This window comes from Hemiscyllium ocellatum, chromosome 39, assembly GCF_020745735.1.
Source record: "Hemiscyllium ocellatum isolate sHemOce1 chromosome 39, sHemOce1.pat.X.cur, whole genome shotgun sequence".
Taxonomy (NCBI): Eukaryota; Metazoa; Chordata; class Chondrichthyes; order Orectolobiformes; family Hemiscylliidae; genus Hemiscyllium; species Hemiscyllium ocellatum.
The window spans coordinates 21,467,162-21,491,496 of record NC_083439.1 but is presented as its reverse complement, the minus strand read 5'-3'; the positions used below and the strand labels follow the sequence as shown (position 1 = coordinate 21,491,496).

The 24,335-nt window shown below is 38.4% G+C and overlaps 1 protein-coding gene across 1 annotated transcript in view; it reads left to right on the top strand.

Moving 5' to 3' along the window:
• lipca (lipase, hepatic a) overlaps positions 1-22,246 on the top strand; it is a 35,833-nt gene extending 13,587 nt beyond the window's left edge. The window contains exons 4-9 of the mRNA XM_060852865.1: positions 4,375-4,492; positions 9,667-9,900; positions 14,544-14,786; positions 15,293-15,413; positions 20,913-21,131; positions 22,117-22,246. Of these exons, the coding sequence (XP_060708848.1) occupies positions 4,375-4,492; positions 9,667-9,900; positions 14,544-14,786; positions 15,293-15,413; positions 20,913-21,131; positions 22,117-22,246 (1,065 nt within the window). The remainder of the gene's footprint in view (positions 1-4,374; positions 4,493-9,666; positions 9,901-14,543; positions 14,787-15,292; positions 15,414-20,912; positions 21,132-22,116) is intronic.
• Positions 22,247-24,335: the final 2,089 nt, after the last annotated feature.

Here is a 24,335-nt window from a genome sequence, read left to right as displayed (position 1 = left end):
ACAGATGAGCTCTGGACAAGAGTCCTCGGGCTGTGCTGCTACTCTGCTGCCATCTTGAATGCTGCATTGTATGTTATTTGCATATAAAGCTACGACTCTGTTTTAGTCATTTAAATGCCACAACTTAAATTCCAGTGACAAATGGAATTCTGCACAAGACAATGACAAATTATCCAGCATTATATCCGTTAGATTCTTGAAATGCAAGAGCAAAAAGGGGTTAGGAGGGACGTGGAGTAATTGGATCATCAAGGGTCTTACTGAATGTTGGAGCAGACTTTAGGGGCCAAGGGATCCACTCCTGCTTCTAATTCCTGTGTTTGAATGTATGTTCAAATGTTGGAGAGGGGTTTCCCTTTAAGCACATTCTCCTAAAATGGCTCTGGATATAGTACACAGGCTTTTGTTTTAGGACAATATACAGAAACCCTGTAAATCATGATGGAAGGAAATGTAAAGCTGTAATTAGAGAGTTTGCACATCACAGACATTTTAATAAGAATAGTTACGTCACAAAACTGAAAACAGTTATAAGACAAATGGTTAACTATTACGATGCTGTGCATGAGCCTTTTCTAACTTAAAATGTATGATTTTAAGTATCTTAATGTATTCCATCATTTCTGAAGTCAATACATGCTAACATTCAAAAGTCTGCAGGTGCTGGGAATTTACCCATTATGTGTCCAGCCTATTTTGAAGTTAATTACCTTAATAGGACTAAATATCTGCATAGAACAGGTGGGCAATAGTGAGGTCTGCAAATGCTGGAAATCAGAGTCTAGATTAGAGTGGAGATGGAAAAGCACAGCAGGTCAGGCAGCATCCGAGGAGCAGGAGAATCCATGTTATGGGCAAAAGCCTTTCATCAGGAATGAAGGCAGGGAGCCTCCAGGGTGGAGAGATAAATGGGGCTGGGAGAAGGTAGCAAAGAGTACAATGGGTGGATGGGGTTGGGGATGGAGGTGATAGGTCAGAGGGGAGAGTGGAGGTGGATAGGGGGTGGGAAGGAAGATTAGCAGGTAGGACAGGTCATGAGGATGGTGCTGACTTGGAAGGTTGGAACTGGGGTAAAGTGGGGGGAGGGAAAATGAGGAAACTGGTGAAGTCCAGTTGGGGTTGAAGTGTTTCGAGGCGGAAGATGAGGTGTTTTTCTTCCACGCATCGGGTGGTGAGGGAGCGGCAGTGGAGGAGGCCCAGGACCTCGGCAGAGTGGGAGGGGGAGTTGAAATGTTGGGCCACAGGGCGGTGTGGTTAATTGGTGCGGGTGTCCCGGAGATGTTCCCTAAAGCGCTTGGTGAGAAGGCATCCAGTCTTCCCAATGTAGAGGAGACTGCATCGGGAGCAACAGATACAATAAATGGCATTGGTGGGTGTGCAGGTGAAACTTTGATGGGGTAGAAAAGCAAAACAGATGCCAAGACACATTTCTACCTACTAAACCTTGCAATACATTCTTACTATAAATAGTCAGAGAGATGTACAGCATGGAAACTGACCCTTCGATCCAACTCGCCCAGATATTCTAACTTAATCTAGCCCTATTTGCCAGCACCTGGCCTATATCCCTCAAAATCCTTCCTATTCATATACCCACCCAGATGCCTTTTAAATGCTGTAATAATACCAGCCCCCACCACTTCCTTTGGCAGCTCATTTCATATACGTACCAGTCTCTGCGTGAAAATATTGGCCCTTAGGTCCCTTTTATATCTTTCCCCTCTCACCCCGAACCTATGCCCTCTAGTTCTGTACTCACCCACCCCAGGGAAAAGGCTCATACACCTCATGATTTTGTAAACTTCTATTAGGTCATCCCTCAGCCTCTGACACTCCAGGGAAAACAGCCCCAGCCTATTCAGCCTCTCCGTATGATTCGAATCCTCCAAATCTGGCAACATCTTTGTAAATCTTTTCTGAATCCTTTCAAGTTTCACAACATTCTTCCGATAGGAAGGAGACCAGAATTGCACACAATATTCTGAAAGTGGCCTAACCAATGTCCTGTACAGCCGCAACATGACCTCCCAACTCCTGTACTCCATACTTTGACCAATAAAGGAAAGCATACCAAATGCGTTTTTCACTATCCTATCTATCTGTGACTCCACCTTCAAGGAGTTATGAACCTGCATTACAAGGTCTCTTCGTTCAACCCCACTCCCTAGGACCTTACCATTAAGTGTATAAGTCATGCTAAGAATTGCTTTCCTAAAATGCAGCACCTCCCATTTAACTAAATTAAACTCCATCTGCCAATCCTCAGCCCAATGCCCCATTCCGATCAAGATCCTGTTGTAATCTGAGGTAACCTTCTTATTTCTTGGACAAGTGTATTCAGAAACTACTGTGATTGTACATTTAACATCAATAAATTCCCAGAGTTGGGATAAAACAATAGAACTACAAATATTGCACTGACATTTTCAATATTTTTGTTAAATTGTTCTGTTTCGCTGGAGAAAGTGGTGATCTTGTCGTACCAATCTAAGATAGATGGTTGTGCCACCTTCTGGTACATCCTGGAACTATTACCAACTTAATGAAGTTATCTCCCCAAATCATTCTCATTTTTTTCTATCATACAGAATTCTTGTCCTGTATCACGAAATACAAAAAAATGATTCCAGTATAACGTGTTTCTTGCTTATTGAGCAATTTTCAAATACAGTCAATCAAAAGACAAATGAAATAGCCATTGTAGGACAGCAGTGTGCTAAGAACAGTCAGAGAAAAGAAATGGACGCTAACCAACTGAACCATTAGGACAGCTGTCTGCAGGTTTGGTTCTGAAAGTTTTTGAAGGAGCATTGAAAGCTAGAGTCCAAAGAAATCCAAGTGAAAAGTTAAAAGAGAGCAGATTGAGATGGCAGAGATTTTGTGGCTGATGGTGCAGTGGTGGAAACAGAATGCACTAGAGAACAGAAATAAGAGAACAGAGAGACAGAGAGAGAGCTGGAAAAGGTTACAGGTATAGATGGGAAGTAGTCATGGAGGAATTTCAGAAAGATGACAATTTGGACAAGGAGAGATTGTAGTCAAACGAAGTTTGATGGGACAGGATGTGTACAGCAGAGCTCTGAATAACTTAAAAATTGTTGTGAGTAGGTAGGGAAGTGGAGTTAGGGCCACAGATTGTTAGGAGTCTGTTCAATTACTCACCCAGCTCGAGGAGCCGAAATACTTACTCCTGTTCCTGTTTTAATGGGAGTTATTAAAGGTGCAATTGTGACCTCAACAATGAAGTGTTGGAGCACTAACTGTGGAATTAGAATTGTGGATATAAGATGCGGACACATTGGTGGGGGAATGTAAGCAATGGATCACGTGATTTATAGAGATGCAGAGAATAGGTGATAAAGTGAGGTTAAAGCTAAACTCAGGACAAGAGATGACTCAGATGTTCTGTACCACCTGACTCAGTAACTAGGGGATGAGTATACAGAGTTCTGATGTGTACTGAATTATATAGCTGGCCTCTCAGTAGTTTACTGTAGGATCCACATTTATCATTGTTGGCAGGTAAGCTCTGTGTGTTCCTCAGAGTCTATTGGAAATGGATTCATTGCTGTTTGGTATCTCTTTCGATAAAACTTCCTGAAATTCAATAGGAATTTGGGTCAAATACATGTTATAAATTTCACAGTGAAAAATCTCCCCTTGGAACCGATTAGTCCAGATTGTTCGACTGTCTTTGAATTTCACTTTATATAGACAAGAAAATGAACACTGCATTATTCCAGCACTTTCAAATTCTCTGGAATTTTATCCATTGTTACATAAGAGTACTACAGTGGCAAAAAATCCTCAGCACTGCTGTTACACTGACTGCAAGATTTATTTTATATACTGCACGTGAGTGTAACTTGTACTAAATAAAAATGTTATTGAATAAAATATTTTAATTTTAATGTAAACGTTTTAATCTAATTTGTATATATTTCCAAGATGTATTTATTGAACACAAACTCCTAACATTATATGGTGTGAATTGTATTTATAGACCACCACTCACAACCTCTGGACATCTCAGATTGCTTAACAGCTAATGTACTTGTGAAGTGTAGTCATTGTTATAATGTCAGGAAACATGGCAACCCACTTATGCACTGTTCCCACAAGACCACCAAGATAAAATAGCAGATCATCTGTTTCAGTTAATGGTGTTAATTTTATCATTTGACTATTTCATTTATTTGGATGACAGCAATTATATTATTTGACCTAACACACAATAAACTCACTTCTCAAGTCCCTATCTTTTGGTTCCTGGTGGCAATGCAATCATTAATTTTAATCCTGCAGGAACTTTCCATTTGGCATTTGAAGATTGCCAGTACTCCTAATGTAAGTGTGAATCTTTCACATTCTCAGGAATTCTTTGGCTTTCCAAAAGGAAAGGTGCATCTGATTGGATACAGTCTTGGAGCTCATGTTTCGGGATTTGCTGGAAATTATGTCACTGGGCCAAACAAAATTGGAAGAATAACAGGTAATATCGAAAAAATGGTACAAAGAACATAATAAACTTGGAAATACTATCCAAGATTTCTGTAAAGTTCTCTTAGAATGGAGTACATTCTTAATAATGGCTTAAAGAACAAAATCAAAGTTGACTAGCAAAATATTTGTCTCGTTCTAATTTCTATCGTTTGGTATTGTTGAGGATCAACTTGCTATTTTTATACGATCTCTAGCTCAAAGCAATATGGCTAGAACAAATCAGATAATTGACGGTAATTTAAGTGTGTTCCTTCAGTAAACTTAATAAATAGAGGGCAGCTTATATGTTGACTTCCGATTTTCATGGGATTGTTTGATTCTAAATTAAACATGACAGGATGTGCTCACTGATTAAACATATGTCATCATCTCTTTATAACAACTTATATTTAGCATATAAAAAGTCTCAAGGCAAAGATTTCACTAGAATATTTTAAAATAAGCATGAAACTGATCCACACAGGGACAGATGGCTCAAAGCTTGGTTAAAGAAGTAGTTTTAAAAAGCTTCTTAATAGAGGTAGAGAGACAGATAGGTATTTTAGAGAGAATTCTAGAACTTGGGACCAAGGTATGCCCACCAATGATGGCATAATTATGATTGGAAATGCACAAGAAGCCAGAATGAGAGTGACGATGTCATGGAGTGTTGTAGGGTTGGGAGAGATTACAGACACTGGGAGGCAGAGAGAGCAAGGAGGGACTGTGAATAGGAAGAGAAAATTGTGTCCTTTGCAACAATAGGAATGTTTAAATAGAAGTAAGTCATTCAACTCCTTGAGCCATTTCTGCCTTTTAATCATGGTGGATCTATAACTCAATTCAATTTCCTGGCCCAGTGCCACATCCCTTTGTACACTTAACTGACAAAGGTCAGTTGGCCACGTATTGAAAGCTCCAATATTTCCAGCATCTGTAGTCTTTTGGAGAAAACAATTCCAAATTTCTGCTACAATTTCCTGATATTCTTCTTAAATGGCCTGTAGCTCAAATGTTATCATTTCTCTGTGTCTCCCAGTTGATTTGTTTGAACATTTTAAAGACCTTAATCAGACCATTCTGCAATTTTCTACAGTTTGAGAATACAAATCCATTTTCCATCTCACAGTCTTGGGAAAAGGATGATGAGGATACAAGCCTTCTGATGAGATGAAAAATATCCACTGGGATTAGCAGTAAGCATTGTATCAAATTCATAAACAACCATAAACAGACAAAAGATGAGGACTGCAGATGCTGGAGATCAGAGTTGGAGTGTGGTACTGGAAAAGCACAGCAGGTCAGCCAGCATCTGAGGAGCAGGAGAATCGGCATTTCGGGCAAAAGCCCTTCATCAGAAGAGCTAGTGTACTACCTAAACCTCCTTTGAGGAGCCCATACCAATAGAATAGAGTAAATAACTGAGTTTCTTCCTAATTCCAACCTGACAGTGGTGAATGGGGAATTACACCATCCAGTTAATATGTGTTATTATGGAGAATGGCCTAATATAAAAATGATAGAAAAAGTGCCTTTGTTGGGAAACTGAAATGAGAGTGGAAAGTGCTGGAAACCCTCAGGCCAGTCAGCTAGGACCTGGAAAGTGAAAAGACAGGTTATGATGCTTCAGAGATGTGCAATTCATCAAACTCAGAAATAATTTTATGCATTTGACAGGGCTAGGCAAAGAAAAGGTTCCTTAAATCTAGTTTACGCGCTTAACTAATTGTCAAAGGCAGGTTACCACAGGAACAATGTCCCCTGTGGCCTACTCAACACACAAGACAGACAAATCCGAAATCTATCTGCAGAATCATAGAACATAGGAGGAGTCAATTCAGCCAATTGTGCCTGTGCCAACTCTGAAAGAGCTCTCAAAATACTCTTCATCTCTTTCTTTTATCTCCATTGTGCTGCAATTCCTTTCACTTCAAGTGTTTATCCATGAGAAAGAAATGGTAGTGCATTTGTAATTTCACGGGTCTAGAACTCTTGGAACACCATTTATTGCTCTGGAGGCAGAAGTTCAAATCTCACCACAGTGTGGGTGGAATTTAAATTCCATTTATCTGGAAGAGAACGCTGTTCTCAGTAAGGACCGTGAAACAGATTGTTTTACAACATATAACTAAAGCCCTTTGGGAAAGAAAATCTTGTTTGGCCCAGCTTACTTGTGACCCAGGCAGAAGTGAGGACTGCAGATGCTGGAGGTTAGAGTCAAGATTAGAGTGGTGCTGGAAAAGCACAGCAGGTCTGGCAGCATCCGAGGAGCAGGAACTTCGACGTTTCGGGCAAAAGCCCTTCATCAGGAATTCCTGATGAAGGGCTTTTGCCTGAAACGTCGATGTTCCTGCTCCTTGGATGCTGCCCGACCTACTGTGCTTTTCCAGCACTACTCTAATCTTACTTGTGACCCAGTCCATCCTTCCATGGACTGCAATTGATTCTTAATTGCCCTCTGTAATGGCTTAACCGTTCAGCTCAAGGGCACTTAGGGATGAGTAGCAAATGCAGGCCTTAGCAGCAATGCCCACATCCCATTAGCTTTACCTTTGAATCCCATGACATTTTTTCTTGTCTACATCAAAAAAATATCAAGCTATAGCAATGCAGTCAAAAATAGACATTGACATTGCTGAAACAGACAGCAGTAAATGTTACACACATGTATCAGGACCAGAATCCACTGCTCTGCTGCTATGTAAGCTGCTAGCTAAGACTCATCATCACTGAATACCAATCTATTAGATAATACTGAACCATATGTGCTGCATATTACAACAGTCATGTATCACCGCATGTTGCGACTGAAGTCAATTGCATTGAAAATAAACGTTTCCTTAGCAACTGCACAGTGATCAATGAAGAGGAACCTTAAACTAATTAAAATTCATAGCCATGGGAACAATGGCAGAAGCAATCATTTTGTTTGCTACTAACATCATCTAATATGACTGTGTTATCAAATACACTTCTTAGACCTGTTCTAAGCTTCATTAAATGTTTCTTCTCCATCAATGTCATAAACAGAAAATACTCTGTGAGATAATTGGCTATGCTACTATCCACAAAAAATACACAAATTCAGAATGCACTCCTCTTTCTGCTGTACATTCATTTTGCCACTGCCAAATTGAAGTTATTCACAAACTATGCACTTCTTTACAGTATTATAGGGTTTAATATTTCTGTAAAGCAGTAAATCCCCTTTTCCCCTTTGAATCTTTGCTCTTTCACAATCTCAAATAAAAGGCTAATACATTAAAGCAATGAAGGTTCAAGGTAAAACATAAACATGAGACATTGCAGCCACCCCATTCACAATCTGAAACAATATGATTTACAAATGCTTTCAAATGTCTGTTCTTTTGGCCATTCTGATTCCCTTTCTTGAATGAACATACGGTACTCATGTGAAGTTTGATTAAAATTTAGATTCAATCTTGGATCTGCAATACTCCATATTTCTGGGTACCAGGCTGCTGGGAAGTTTTCAGTCTCAGGATGCCAAGTATACGAATCCATTCAAGAAATTCAAAACCTTTTTACAATGGTGCAGGGATTTCTGATTATTTACCAAAGCAGCATCCTATTGCAGTGCTATTCAATTTATAATCCTATATTGGCTATATATATTATATTTTATTCCTATATGGATTATATAAGGCCATAAGTTGATCTTAAGTATCTAAATATACCTCATATTTCTTCCCTGTTTTACATCTATTTTTCACTTTTTACTGTCTGTTGACTTCCATGTTAACTGGAAATGATACAGCAATGAAATACTAAGGACTGCAGCTTTAGTGTTAGTGTCCATTACTTGCATATTAGTAGTCATGTTAATAAAATCAATCTCTTCCTTTCGGTTTACCATACTTGATTCCTCTTCCAAATTGTAGATAAACAAGTTGATCCTGTGTCTTTCCTGCTTTTCAGTAGGGAATTGTACAAAGCAGGAGATCATGGATGTTATTTCACAATGTTACTGCCTTGTGGAAACTCCTATCAATGTTTCAGAGTGTTAAAACATGATACTTTATAGCAAACATTCCTGAAGTAAGATATATTTCAAACTATCTGACTACATTGCTCTGAGGTTTTTTTCATTATAAACATTTCATTTCGCTTGATACAATATTCTTAAAAGTAGTATGAAGTCTGTGTCAGAAAAGTAATTGCAAGCTGAATAATGTCTCAAAATATTTCATTCATGGTATGGAATCATTGAATCCTTACAGTGCACATAGAGGCCACTCAGTCCATTGAGCCTGCACCAACCCTCCAAAGAGCATCCTACCCTATTCCTATAATCCACTATTCCCCATGGCTAACCCACCTAGCTTGCACATCCCTAGACACTACAGGACAATTCAACATAGCCAGTCTACCTACCCTGCACACCTTTGGACTGTGGAAGGAAACCAGAGCCCCGACATAGACTTTGAACAAATTCCACACAGTCACCAAATGGAAGCCAGGTGCCTGGCACTATGAGGCAGCACTACTGACCACTGTGCTACCATGCTGTCCTTAAATCTGTAGTCAAACATAATGCTGAAAATCAAGTTGAAAATAATTAATTTCCTCTAGAGCCTCTGTACAAGGATTCAGGTTCAAAAGAATTAAGCTGAAATCTTGTCTTACATTTTTGTATAGTACTGAAGGACACTGCACTTTTGCATGTGCTGCATTAATACTGTAACTTGGGTTTGTATACCTTTGATAGAAGGGAAAAGAACCAGGCTTATGCGAACTACTGAATATTTATTGACTTTTTAGATATTTACAGAGACAGATTTTTACAGGAAAAGAAATTGCTGGTGAAACTCAGTAGGCCTGGCAGTATCTGTGGGAAGAAAGCAGAGTTAACATTTTGAGACCAGTGATTCGTCATCAGGGCAACACCAGACACCACCAGGGCATCTTCCCTCAGGTTTCACATGTAGGCACTAAATATTATTTGGAACTACGCAAAGAGAAATGCTAATCTGCCAGGATTTGGTAATGCCCATTTCAGAACAGAAGTTGATGATATGGTAATTTACTTGATCACTGTTTGTCAGTTAAGTCTGTGCACAAATTGCTGCATGCTGCCTCCATTACAGCAGAGATCACAATACTAGAAAAAAAAACTGAATTGTCTACACAGTATTTCGACTCTGTTCATTATTTATTGTTTAGGTCTCGACCCGGCTGGACCACTGTTTGAAGGCATGTCATCAACAGATCGACTGTCTCCTGATGATGCAAATTTTGTTGATGCACTTCACACATTTACAAAAGATCATATGGGATTGAGTGTGGGAATCAAACAGCCTGTAGCCCATTACGATTTCTATCCAAATGGTGGCACCTTTCAACCAGGCTGCCACCTCAAACATGTTTACAACCACATCGCTCAACATGGAATTCAAGGTATATTTTGATCTTTGGATGAAATGTTTATACATATTTCAGTATTATGAGATAAATACATTAACACTAAAAACCGTATTGATGATGATGATATACTTACTGATTCAATTAATGATGATAAAGTCACGTGACAAAGAACAGGAAGGAAGGACAACAAGAAGGAGAATTCTGTACAGTTCTGTAAATCATCGTACAAAGACATTTCTTCGTCTTAGAATAATTTTCAAAAGGCCATAAGATCTTAAGATATAGGAGCAAAATTAGGTCATTCAGCCCATCAGATCTGCTTCACCATTCAATCATGGCTGATACATTTCTCAATGCCAATCTCCTGCTTTCTCCCTGTAACCCTTGATCCTCTTACTGATCAGGAACCTATCTATTTATGTCTTAAATGCACTTAATGACTTGGCCTCCACAGCCTTCTGTTGCAATGAATCCCACAGGTTCACCACCCCCTGGCTGAAGAAATTCTTCCTCAACTGAGCTCTAAAGGGTTGTCTTCCCTTCATTATAAGGCTGTATTTTGGTCTGTCCTACTAGTTTTGTTGATTGATTTATTGTTGTCACATGTGGGCAGCACTGTGGCACAGTGGTTAGCACTGCTGCCTCACAGCGCCAGAGATGCGGGTTCATTTCCCGCCTCAGGCGACTGACTGTGTGGAGTTTGCACGTTCTCCCCGTGTCTGCGTGGGTTTCCTCCCACAGTCCAAAGATGTGCAGGTCAGAAGAATTGCCTGTAGTGTTAGGCAAGAGGTAATGTAGGGGTATGGGTGGGTTGCACTTCGGCGGTTCGGTGTGGACTTGTTGGGCCGAACGGCCTGTTTCCACACTGTAAGTAATCTAATCTAATGTACTGAGATTAAGTGAAGTGTTGTTGTGCAGGCTATACAGGCAGGTCATACCATACAATGTGCAACAGGGTGCAGAATACAGTGTTACAGCCACAGAGAAGATGCAGAGAGAGAGATTAACATAAACTTTTGAGAGGTCCATTCAAAAGTCAGATAACAACAGAGAACCAATTGTTCTTGAGTCTGTTTGTATGTGAATTCAAACTTTATCTTCTACCCAATGGAAGAGGGTGGAAGAGATTATAACTGGGATGGGATTATATTGGTGATTTTCCCAAGGCAGCAGAAAGAGAGATGGAGTCGATGGACGTGTGATGGACTGGGCTGTGTTCACGACTCTGTAGTCCCCTGTGGTGTTGGGAAGAGCATTGCTGTACCACACTGTGATGCATCCAGGTAGGAGGCTTTCAATGGTGCATCCACAAAAGTTAGTAAGAATCCTTGTGGACATGCCAAATTTCCTTTTCATCCTGAGGAAATAGAAACATTATTGTGCTTGCTTGACCATCTCATCAGTGTGGGTGGACTAGGATGGATTGTTGGTGATCATCACTCCCAGGAACTTGACAATTTCAAACACCTCCACCTCAGCACCATTGATGCAGACAGGGGCGAGACCTCCACTCCGCCTCTCGAAGTCAGTGACCAACTCCGTTTTGTTGATGTTGGTGTAGAGACTGTTGTCTTTACACCATGCCATTAACCACTCAGTTTCTTTCCCGTATTCTGTCTCGTCATTATTTGAGATCCGACCTACAATGGTGGCATCATCAACAAACATGCAAATGGAGTTGGGGACAGAAATTGGCCTGACAGTCATGAGTTTATAAGTAGTAGGGGGCTCCAGCCTTGTGGGGCACCAAGTATTGAGGTTTATTGTTGAGGACATGTTGTCACCTATTCCTACTGATTGCAGTCTATGGGCCAGGAAACCAAGGATCCAGTCACAGAAGGGGGAAGCAAGACCTAGGTCTTGGAGTTTGTTTGGAATTATGGTGTTGAAGATGGAACTATAGTCAATAAGTAGAAGCCTGACATAGGTATCCTTGTTATCCAAATATTCCAGAGTGTAGGCTCGGGGAGATGTTGCACTGATGGGCAAACTGAAAAGGATCACAGCAATCTGGGAGGTTGGAATTGATGTGAGCCATAACCTCTCAAAGCAGTTGATAACTATAGAGGTCAGAGCCAACAGGCGGTAGTCATTGAGGCACGCTGCATGATTTTTCTTCGGCGCCAGAATGCTGGTCGTCTTCTTGAGGCAGGTGGGGACTTCAGATCATAGTAAGGAGAGATTAAAGATATGTGTGAATATTCCCACCAGCTTGTCTGCACAGGATCTGAGTGCACAGCTGGGGACCGCCTCTGGGAGATTCACTTTCTGTGGGTTCACTCTCAAGATGGCCCAGCTAGCTGTGGCGGTAAACTGAGGGCATAAGTACATCCGAGGCTGTTGGGACAGATGATATCATTTCATTGCCCTTCTGTTCAAAACAAGCGTAGAATGCAATGAGCTCACTGGGGAGGGATGTATTGTTGCCCACAATTCTATTTGACTTCCCTTTGTAGCCCGTTATGTTTTGGAAACCTTGCCACAAGCAACAGGTGCTTGTATTCTTGGTCTGGGTCTCAAGCTTAGTTTGGAATTGCCTCTTGGCACCTCTGATGGCCTTACAAAGATCATACCTAGATTTCCTGCATGGGTCAGAGTTGTCTGACCTGAATGCCTCAGACCTAGACTTCAATTGGGAGCGGATACTTACTTAGGTTGGCTGCTGAGTTCTTCAATATGGACCAGTGCACTGACTCTGAGCGGTCCCACAGATGCATTCCGTTGCCTCAGACCAAAACTGCGCTATTTTCTGTACTGGGTCCTAATGCTTCAATTTCAGCTGCATCTTCCCCATGTCCACTCTGTCCAGGCCTCCTAGTATTCCGTAAGTTTCAATCTGGTGCCCTGATCCTTCTAAACTGCGTCCAATACAAACCAGAGTCCTTGACTCCTCCTAATCTGACAATGATTGACCAGAGGATGAACAGCTTGTTAATCTCCTCTGGACGCCCTCCTAAGCCATGTATTATTCCTTAGATACGGGGCCTAAATCTGCTCACAATATTCCAAATGTGGTCTGACCAGAACATTATACAGCCTCAGCAATACATTTCTGCTTGTGCATTCTACCCCTCTTGAAATGAACACTAAGATTGCATTTGCCTTCCTACCTACCATCTGAACCAATGTGTTAACCTTAATTGAATTCTGAACTAAAACTTCTACATCACTTTGTGCTTCAGATTTCCGAAGCCTTTTCCCATTGACCTGCCAGAGAAAGTGGTGGATGCAGGTACAGTTACAACATTTAAAAGACTTTGGATAAGCTCATGAATAGGAAAAGTTTTGAGGGATATTTAGCCTCGCACAACCAGTTGGGACTAGTTTAGTTTAAGAACATGATCAGCGTGGACTGGTTGGACTGAAGGATCTGTTTGCAAGCAGTGTGACTCTATGAATTTATTTAGAAAACAGTCTACATCTCTATTCTTTGCATCAAAATGCACACCCTCACACTTTCCCATATTGTATTCTATCTGCCACTTCTGTGACCACTCTCCCAGCCGGTCCAAGTCCTTCTGCAGCCTCCCCACCTCCTCAACACTACCTGTCACTCTACCTACCTTTGGGTCTTCTGCAAGCTTAACAACAGTGCCCTCAGTTCCTTTGTCCAGATCATTAATCTATAACATGAATAATTGAGGTCCCAGCACTGACCCCTGTGGAAATCCACTCATCACCAGTTGACATCTTACAAAAGCCCCCTTTAACCACACTCCCGCCTTTCGGCCAGTTAGCCAATCCTCTATCATGCTAGTGCTTTGTCAATTTAAAATTAAAAGATAACTTGAATGTGATGTATCTCATCAGTGGACAGTCTACATTCCAGCCCGCCAGTTTTATAGGAATGGCTATTCACAGAAATGTCTTGACTCACTTGCCAGTTCCAAGCCCGAATCACTGCATTCAAAGTTGTGGACAAAAAGAACCGTAGTCATTTGTATTGGGAGGCCGGGGGGGTGTTGATGGGCAGCGTGAGGGGGGCAGTGGGGAGGGTGCACTTTTGGATTCTGGGAAGTTGGAAGAAAGGGAACAGGTGGACTATAATTCTGTCTGATTCAGTACACATTCTCCAACATTGAAAAGTCCATGGTGTAGCTATTTTCTCTAGCAGTTGGATACATGAAGGCTGTAGTGAAATATAAATTAAACAATATGCAGTTTATGAATTAGTATTTATCTCCATTACTACATAATCCAGTGTTCAACTAATGGAAAACTTCTTTAGCATACTAAGCTAGACTTCCTCATGTGCATGCGAGGTTTGCACATCTTTTTCATTAATGTTATCCTAACAGTTTGTCGCTAGCATTAAAATACCACCAGTAAATCTGAATTATTTTGCTCAATTTCTAAGCACATGCAGTGAATTAACAAGTTGAATTCAGAATCATAGTGTACTTGTGAGAAGAATCTTAATCTAACATACTAAGAGATTCATTTCTATATTATGTAACTGAGTAATGGTGGATAGTATTTACAGCAATAAATACTATCTCCAGATGGTCAATGATTGCCTTCGTTCCTGTCTTGTATTATGCTGCAAGCAGTTTTACATCACATGCCATCCAGCAATCAAGGGGTGCCAATAATTTTACAGTTGCTGATGTTTTTTTTTTCAAACTTTAAACTAATAGTTGTTGTAGCAACTGTTCATTTCTTTCATGATCCTACAGGTATTACACAAACTGTGAAGTGTGCACATGAGCGATCCGTGCACTTATTCATTGATTCTTTGCTAAATGAAGACAAACAAATTGTTGCATATCAATGCAATGACTTGAGCACGTTTGACAAAGGAGTCTGTTTAAGCTGCAGGAAGAATCGATGCAACACATTAGGTTATAATATGAAAAGGATCCATACACATAGAAGCAAGAAAATGTATTTGAAAACTCGTGCGAACATGCCGTACAAAGGTAATGTATCCAAATATTTCCATTGATATTATTTTTGTTTCAAACCAAGCGATGTTGCTGTTAAGGTGCAATACTAAATACTCAAATGGACCCCTTCCTGCATTTGAATCTCTCTTTTCCACTTAGCTAATCTTAGCTGGCACAGCAGTGGATTGCCAAGGCTGCAGAGATGAGAAGTCAGATCTGGCTCCACTTCAAACTATACTTAGAGACAACAAAGCATAAGTATGCATTATGTGTCAACAAGATTGGAACTAGCTATAATGTTCTATGTTCAAGTAGCCTAACAACGTTTTTAAAGGGAGGGCATATGGACAAGATTTTCGAGGTCAAGTATCCATTCAGTTGTACTCAGCAACAGTTAATATCTTCAGGAGAGGGGAGAATAAAGTTAAAAGTGAAAAGGACTCCAAGATTATTAAAGTACTGTGGTATCTTTTTGAACTATATGTGTTTCATTAGAATAAAACAAATTCCAACTCATTATTTATTTGAATTTTTTTCAGTTTATCATTACCAATTCAAGATTCGCTTCATCAAACACGCAGAGCACAATAAACAAGAACCTTCTCTCAAAGTTTCCTTGGTTGGAACAGAAGATGAAGTTGAAAACATACCAATCAACTTGTGAGTACTATGTTTTCTTCAGGGATCTATAAATAATTTATTTTATTCAATCTGTTTTCCATTTTATTAATTCTATACTGTTAGAGTGTGTAAGGAATTGATCTGATAGTTCAGTACGGTTTCTAAAGACAGAAAAAACATTGAAATTGTGAACAGTAAGGTTCTTTTTGTAAGCATTTTATCGATGTGAATAGATATAAATGAGGGATGGGAATTAAATGCTGGCCTTAGCAGAAACACACTCATCCCAAGAACAAATAAAAATATACTCTAGAGATGCAATTACAAAAAATGTTTTAGCAGTCAACCAGTCTTGTTTGGATAAATATGGTGAGACAAAAACTTATCTGAAAATGATAGAATGGCCTTTTCTTATACAGACTTTGCTTCCTTTTGACTGAAGCTCATGATATAACTTTTGGGTTTGAAGAATCTTGTTAGAAAGGGATTAATTGAATCTTGAACAAAGAAAAGTTTATTTGCCTGTTGTGAATTACTCATACAAGCTGAAACACAGAATCTGTTCACCAGAAAAAAAGCACTCAGTTAAATAATGTAGAAATAAAATTATTGTATTTAAGAAGAGATATGAGGCATCAAGTATTTGGGAGAAAACTAACAAATGTAAATATGTAGTGATGGAGTTTTAAAAATTCTTTTAAAAAGGACTTTCTCAATCAATTAATTCTTTAGTTTAAGGGACAATGTCCTGGGTTGATGAGATAACTTCTATATGTTGCACATAAAATAATAATTGTATTGGGGTTCTAAGTAGACAATGAAATTCTGCCTGTCCAATATTAGGTATCATAAGGACCTCAGTATATTTGTCAGTATTCTGTTTTTAACCTACTTGGTATCAGGACCAAATCTTAAATTGTTGCATATTAAGTGAGAACATGCCTCACATCCTTCCTAAAGTATTAATTTGGATAGTTTGTAAGCATTTATATTAGATTTTAAGTCTTACAATTATTACTTAAAAGATACAAATGTGCATATACAAATTAAATGCTAGTAGATTTTATAATCTCTATTAATGTATTAATATTAATTCAATAAACACATTTCACAAGTTACTATGAATAAACAATCAATGTCTTAGCTACAAAAGAACTGTTGCAATTTATATTGAGACAATGCTTAAAAACCAGGGAACAACGTGACCTATGATCCAAGTATCCATTTCAAGAAAGATCAGCAAGTATTGTATTTTTGATACCATCATAGTCTCCTTCTTCAGTACTATTTATCACTGAAACTTTGTTATTAAAAAGAGAAAGTTATAAGATAACGTATGATAACACTAAAATTCTAATATGCAACACTGTTACTCACATAAACTGAAACACAGAAACTGCCCACTAGATTGCAGTAACATTAACTACAACAAAGCAGAATGATGTGGCAATAGAAATCATCGTGCTGTGCCCAATTTGACATAAAGTACTCAGCCATCACAGTTAATCTAGTTTTACTCTTGGATTATGTGAAGAGAGAGCAGTTTCTGGGAGATTATTGACCTGTCTTAATGATGATTTGAGATAATGAATTAAAATGGTTCAAAATAACAAACAATCACACAGTTCATATTTTGTTTTTTGCTTTTACAGAATATTTCTACCACTTCACCAAATAGTGATGACATTGATGTGATGTTGTGTTTGCCTTTGTTCAAATATAAAGTGCCTTTAGTGGCATCACAAAAACATTTGTGTAAATAAACAGTGTAGATGAACAATGGTAAGGGGGACTTGCACATTTCATTAGTGGCAAACTAAACAATCAATTGCACTTGTTCAGCATCTGGCAAACCACCTGGTTTTGCCATTGCAAACTAATGTCATAGATCAAAATACATCATTGTGATTGCATTTGCTAGATAGTCTGTCTTGCAACGGTAGTAATGGCACGAGTACATTCATTCAAAGCTACTGATAGCAGACAGTTGGATTGAAGAGTACAATATTGCTATTGTATTTCCTCACTGCAAGCCAGTGTTTCATTTTTCTTCCCATGTAGAGCTAACTCATCTCCTCTCAAACATTCTTATTTTTATTCTATTTGTTTTAAGACTAGTTTAAAAAGCAAACGTAGCAGCATATGTTTCAGCAATGCTTGTCAATCTTGGAGCGTTTCATATGTACATTTTGGTCACAATGAGAAAAAGATAAATTGCATTAAAAGTGTAACAGCAAAGAATAACAAGACCAATCCAGAACACAAATGGAATAGACTATGAAGAATAATTAAGGGAGCTCCTGTTTTAGCATGGGTTATTCAATAGCATAGAATCCTGACAGTGTGAAAGCAGACTATTCAGCCCAGTGAATCTGCACTAACCCTCTGAACCACATCCCACCTAGACCCACATCATCTCTAACTCTGCATCTCTCATGGCTAACACACCTAGCCTGGACATCTTGGGTAAAGTAGCATAACCAATCCACCCAACCTGCACATCTTTGGATAGTGGGAGGAAACCAGAGAAAGCAAAGAGAATCCATGCAGGTATGAGGAGAATGTGCAAAGTCCACACAGTCCCCCAGTGATGGAATCCAACCTGGCTCCCTGATACTGTGAGGCAGCAATGCTGGCCACAGAGCCATCTGCTGTTTCTTGCAATCTTCATTGAAATCCAGGCTTGACTTTCAGCTTACTTTTTAATCAACTTTTATTAACAGACCGTACATGGTGGTGAGGCCATTGAGCAGCTTCCAACGTTTTAGCAGGATACTAACACAACACTGAAGTCACAGTTACATCACAGTTTATCCCAGAGCTCATCTACATATTACTTAAACCCTATTTCTCTGACTTTGCTCTACAATCTGGAAAAAGGACAGCTGTGTGGAAGAGCTTCCAGAAGAATATAAAATGTTATTTGGTATGGACATAGTGATTCCACATATTGGGCCAGGATTTACTGTAAAAAGCCAAATTAATGATGTTCACTGCTTTTTATTTACAATTTAGACAGTAGCTTCAGGTGAAGACACATATGTTGATCATCACAAAAATCTGGAAATTGCCAACTGCAATGCTTCACTGTTCTTTAAGCTGCATGAAAAGAACATTTCACAATCAATTTCCCAATTCAAAATTATTGCACAGCACTGAGATCCTACACTGACATTGTATAGATGAAACTCATTACAGAAGTTAGGGTTGCATATTTCACTCTACATACTCTTTTTACATCTGAACTAGTGGCAGATATTCTCCCTGGCACTGAAAATTAGCTTTTATAAGCGTGAGTTCCCATTTCTTCAGCAGGTAATCATTGATGACTTAAAATATGCTTATTTCCTTCTTAATCCAATCTATATTTTGGTTTTTGCACCTCATTTTAATTCATCAATTAAAAAGATACGCAATTCTAACCTGGCTCACCAATGTCCTTTCAGGAAGGAATTCTGCTATCCTTCAGATCCACAGCAATGTGTTTGACTCTTAACTGCTTTTTAGGGATAACCAATAAATGCTGGCCTAGACAGTGATATTTACATCCCACGGGCAAATGAAAAAGATTGCCTGCAGAGAGCATTAGCCACCTCAGTCTCCCATGAGCAAAAACTTGTGCAAGCATTGTCTGTTCAGTTTAACAGGTTGCTCTTGAATGGAACTAAATAAATATGTTTTTGCAAAGAACAATCACATTCCTTTTAAGTAAAACTCAAAATACTAAATTGTACAGAATTCAAGAAATGTTTATTTCAAGGTATTCAACTCTACCCTGTTATCGAGGAATCTTCCAAATATCCATAGAGTGTCCTGAAGTACAGGTCTAACAATGTGATTGAATGGCTGAGCAGCAGAGGGGATTGATGGTCACCCAGTCCCAGAAATGGGGGTCACTCATACTGGAGTCAGCATTTGATGCACTGAGCTCTTTGGGGGAAACTTTCTGCACTTGTAAAAGCTCCAGGGATCTTCTGTTTAAGTACTCTAAGCTATTAACTAAAATAATAGTGACAGTCACAGTACATAGCCCTCTGGATCTCCAATTGAATTCAGGCCCCAATCATGTGCATTATTAATTGCCTTCTGTTATAAGTTACTGTATTGGATTGGTAGCTAATTGAAATAACTAAAGCACCATAGGGTCTATACCTTCCTTATTTATGTAGTAATCAGGCTATTTCTTCACCAAATATCAACTCTCAGATCTTCATCCAGAACTTTGAACATTTCTTCTTAAACTTCTTCATAATAGCATGACGTGACCAAAGGTTTAAAGTCACATTGATTATCCATAATGACATAGGCATGTTGTAGTGATTTCCCCATTACTATTGTCAAACTCATAGCCTATAATTTCTAGAACCTGATTACATTTTAAATAAAGGGACCAGCGGAACAACTGGCTTATTAAAGGCAACCAACTGGGACCTCAACTAGTTAGTGAATAGATGAATCAATGACAAGCATTTGAATCCCAGAATTTCTTCAGGATTCCGAGATAAATGGTATTGGTTTCTGCAGCACTACCAATCTTAGGTGAATTGATCCTAACTAAACAAAACTTTTGCAATTACTTCTAACGAAACTATTTCTAATACTTGAACCATGGTTGTGATAAAAACCATTTGTTCCATGTCCATTAATGAAAAGCCTTGGAGATTGTGACCTTTCAGGATAGGAGGTTCCACCACTATTCTGCCCAATAATAGGGCTACTGTTAGTTGTTGAAAAAGTTATTTTAAAAAAAATCCCAGAGAGCTATTGACTGGTTAGTTAAGTTAAGAATACAAAGATGCCTACAAGCAGGATTTTCTTGGCACAGCTAAGATTGGAGTGGAGAGAAATTCAGAGGTAGCCACCTAGCTGTTTGGAATAAAGCGGAAATGACAGTAATTAGGTGCTTTTGACCAGTTTCAGGAATCCTGGGGAATGGAGTCCGTGGCGTAATTTTAACTACCTGGATGTAAGCAGTAATTGAGATTGAGAGATATTGATTTATGGAAATAAATTCTTTGTAGAATTGGAGATTTAGTGACCCACAATGTCACTAATAAGGGTGAGTTTCTGTGGAATTCCTCCCTAACAGCGCTGTATGTATGGTTCAAGGAGCCAGCTCATCATGATCTCAAGGGCAACTAGCAATGGGCAATAAACACCCAGCAAAGTCCACATCCCATGAAAGAAGAATAATTGACAGGACAAAGGCCACAACGCATTAGACTTATGGAAAGAAATAAAGCTAATTTACTAACAAGGAAAAACTATGTCCCAAAATAAATGGATTATGGATCTACTGAAGTCTACAATAAGCCATAGGTACATTCCTTAAAAGATTGACCTTTGCTTATACCATTTTGCTTTCCTCTTAACAGACTTTGCATTTTCTTCAAACAAGATGCGTATTTGTACTTACACCTGCCCAGTGGAACAGTTTTCTTTAATTTACGTGGAAAACAAGTAAAGCAGATAGAATGAATTGATTGAAATTACATTGGTTTTTGATTATACAGTGTGGTAATTCTGATTTTATTTTAGAGTTGAAAGCATCACTACCAACAAAACATATTCTTTTTTGATTCATACTGATGTTAACATTGGAGATTTGATCATGTTGAAATTCAAGTGGGAAACTTCTGTGCCTTGGATAAATCTTTGGGAAACTGTTCAAGCATATTTTCCATGGAGTCAGAATTATCTGAATTCAGAGCTCGTAATAAAAAAAGTATATGTCAAAGCTGGAGAAACACAGCATAAGTAAGTAATGAAAAAATAGATGCATCTGTTTAGTTGGCATTAAAAATAATCTGATAATCAAATCCATTCTTTCAAATCCTTAAATGTACACAAGTTCAAATTATATTTTTCTGCATAAGGTGCTAAAAAGAAAAGGGACCAACAGAAAACCTTTCTTTCTCAGTTAAAATTGATAACACTGTTTACTCGAGTTATTCCAATGTTTACACAAAAAATATTAAAAATCATTATTTAGATTCTAGGCATTTGTTGACAACTATATACTTTATTGATGTTGGAACACTTTTAATTTGAGGGGCTTATATGGTGATATCATTATTTGTCCAGTATTTTCATTAACTATATTAACAAATTGAACAATATTCTCATTAAACTCTTCAAGAATGTATTCACTCAAATCAGGACAATGATGATTTAAACTTTTATTGCTAGCTGTAACTGTTTCAATGCTTCTTGGTGTTAATTGTTAATTCAGTGGTGCAGCTTTTATCAAGTCTGCAAATCAAAACAAGTTAGAATCTCTTATCACATTGCAACTTTGAGGAAAATGGTCTGTGTGGCTTTGAAAACTTTTTTACAGTTGTGGGTTTTGGAATAAGTGAATATGTAGAATAGGGTTTTATCAAAAAAGATTTACATTATTATATTGGACTACTTGAAGAAAAGTGGAAGTGTGCAAAAAAATGCATTTTACAAATTGTGTCACGTTCTGATCACTTTTAATATTGCTACAAAGGTGGATTAGTACTTAAATTTTATTTTTTTTTAATTTGTGTGTTATGGAATCAAGACGGTAAAATTAACAGTAAATCATTGTAATGGAGTAGCTAAGAACCATTTTATCATGCCCCTTCTCTGTACCAATGATTAAATAGTTCACAAACTATTCAACATTAAGTTGTAATCATGAATGACAAAATTCCATTGCATTACTGCCATTGATTAAGAGGGGGAGAATTAACATTTTTTTTATTTGAAATTTCAGAGTCACCTTCTGTTCTTCAAACTACACCAATACGCAACTTCAACCAGCCCAAGAGAAAAAATTTGTTAGATGTTCAGCTTATAGAAGCAATAGACATCACAGAAGACTGAAGCACAAAATATCAATTTAAGGCAATGTAAAAACCAAGATTTCATCAGTTCACAAAATTCATTTAAAAATCAGAAGTACATTCTGATAGGCAACCTTTATGACTGAAGAAAAATGTAAACATTAACCATAACTTCAATTTTAAAAACTCCAATCTATGCAGATGGGTAGAAAGGTTTTTGTTTGAAAAATCAGTAATTATGATTAGATTACTTAGTGTGGAAACAGGCCCCTTGGCCCAACAAGTCCACATGGACCCTCCAAAGAGCAACCCACCCAGACCCATTCCCCGACATTTACCCCTTCACCTAACACTACACGCAATTTAGCATGGTCAATTCACTTAATCTGCACATCTTTGGACTTGGGAGGAAACCGGAGCACCCAGAGGAAACCCACGCAGACACAGGGAGAATGTGCAAACTCCACACAGACAGTTGCCTGAGGCGGGAAGTGAACCTGGGTCTCTGGCGCTGTGAGGCAGCAGTGCTAACCACTGTGCCACCATGCTGCCCATTTACTTAATGTATAAACAACTTGGTCATGAAATTGCTTACTTAAGAGTGAGGGACAATAGAATTCTCATCAGTCACAAGGAGTTTACACATAAATATACTTCATTCGATTCTAAAATTAATATCATAATATTCATTTACATTGAAAGTTCCTCTTTTGAAACAAAGGCCTGACTTTTGAAAGGAAGTTTAAAGTCTGGTTGAAGATTTGTAGCTCGGGTGTCCGTTGTTGTGGTTCTGTTCGCCGAGCTGGAAGTTTTTGCTGCAAACGTTTCGTTCCCTGGCTAGGGAACATCATCAGTGCCATTGGAGCCTCCTGTGAGGCAAAGCAGCGCTTCACAGGAGGCTCCAATAGCACTGATGATGTTCCCTAGCCAGGGAACGAAATGTTGCAGCAAAAACTTCCAGCTTGGCGAACATTTGAAAGGAAGTGCTTGATATAAAAATTTGATGCCATCATTAGAAAAAGTTACTGAAGGATATAGATATGAGAGCATTAAATTTAATTTGGAATTGTAACAACTTAAAATTCAGCATATCTGGGACCAATAACGTATGCCCATCATCAATACAGACAGCTGAAAATGTGTTGCTGGTTAAAGCACAGCAGGTTAGGCAGCATCCAAGGAACAGGAAATTCGACGTTTCGGGCATAAGCCCTTCATCAGGAATGAGCAGACAATACAGATAACCTATTTAGCATAAGTGTTATAATGAAGACCAAAAATAGTACTGTGGTTAAAAACAGGAAGAGTGATAACGATATATTTCTGCATGTATTCAAGCATACGTATATTTTTCTTTGGATTAAAAAAAAGTAGTTTTCCTTGGGTAAAACACAAAACCTTGTAATAACAAATATGTTAAGAAAGAATATTGTTGCACCTCATCCATCATGCTAAATTTAACCATTAGGACCTAGATATCAAAACATCCAACTAGAACAGACTAATGAGTGCCTTTAACAGTCATAGGATTGAATTGGAGACAGGAGTTGCAAAATTGAAATTTTCTATACGGAAAGATCCTGAAAGACTTAAATGTTATTCAATTAGAATAGAATGAAGTTGTGGTATTATGTTGTATTTTTGGTTACAATGGATAAAATATAATAGAGTAATTATTTGATTAAAAGGGTTCAACAAATTTACAGACACAGATTGTACACGTTCACACCTAAATTTATTTTATTATCCTAAAATGTAGCATGTTAAATATTCCTGTAGAATACAAAATTTCTTGTTCTCAAGCTTTGGTTGGTTATAATAGCATCCAATAAAGGGAACCATGTACAATGAAAAACCCACTGCATTTAATACACATCCAACATAATTTTGTTCAAGGCACCTCAACTAATCTTCCTTTTCTTTCTCACATTGTGACAGTAAGATTGATGGGATCACATTTCAACTACAGTAATAGCTTTGAAGTCTCTGCTGATGTAATGTGACCTGAAAATAACACAATGGCATTAATAACAGATGTAGTGCAGGAAAAAGGGTATGTTGTGCACTGTTGACTTGTTGCATCAAATGAATTAAACTTACATTGAATCATTATTGTGTGCTGTTTTACTTCTCTTTCCTCACCACTTTG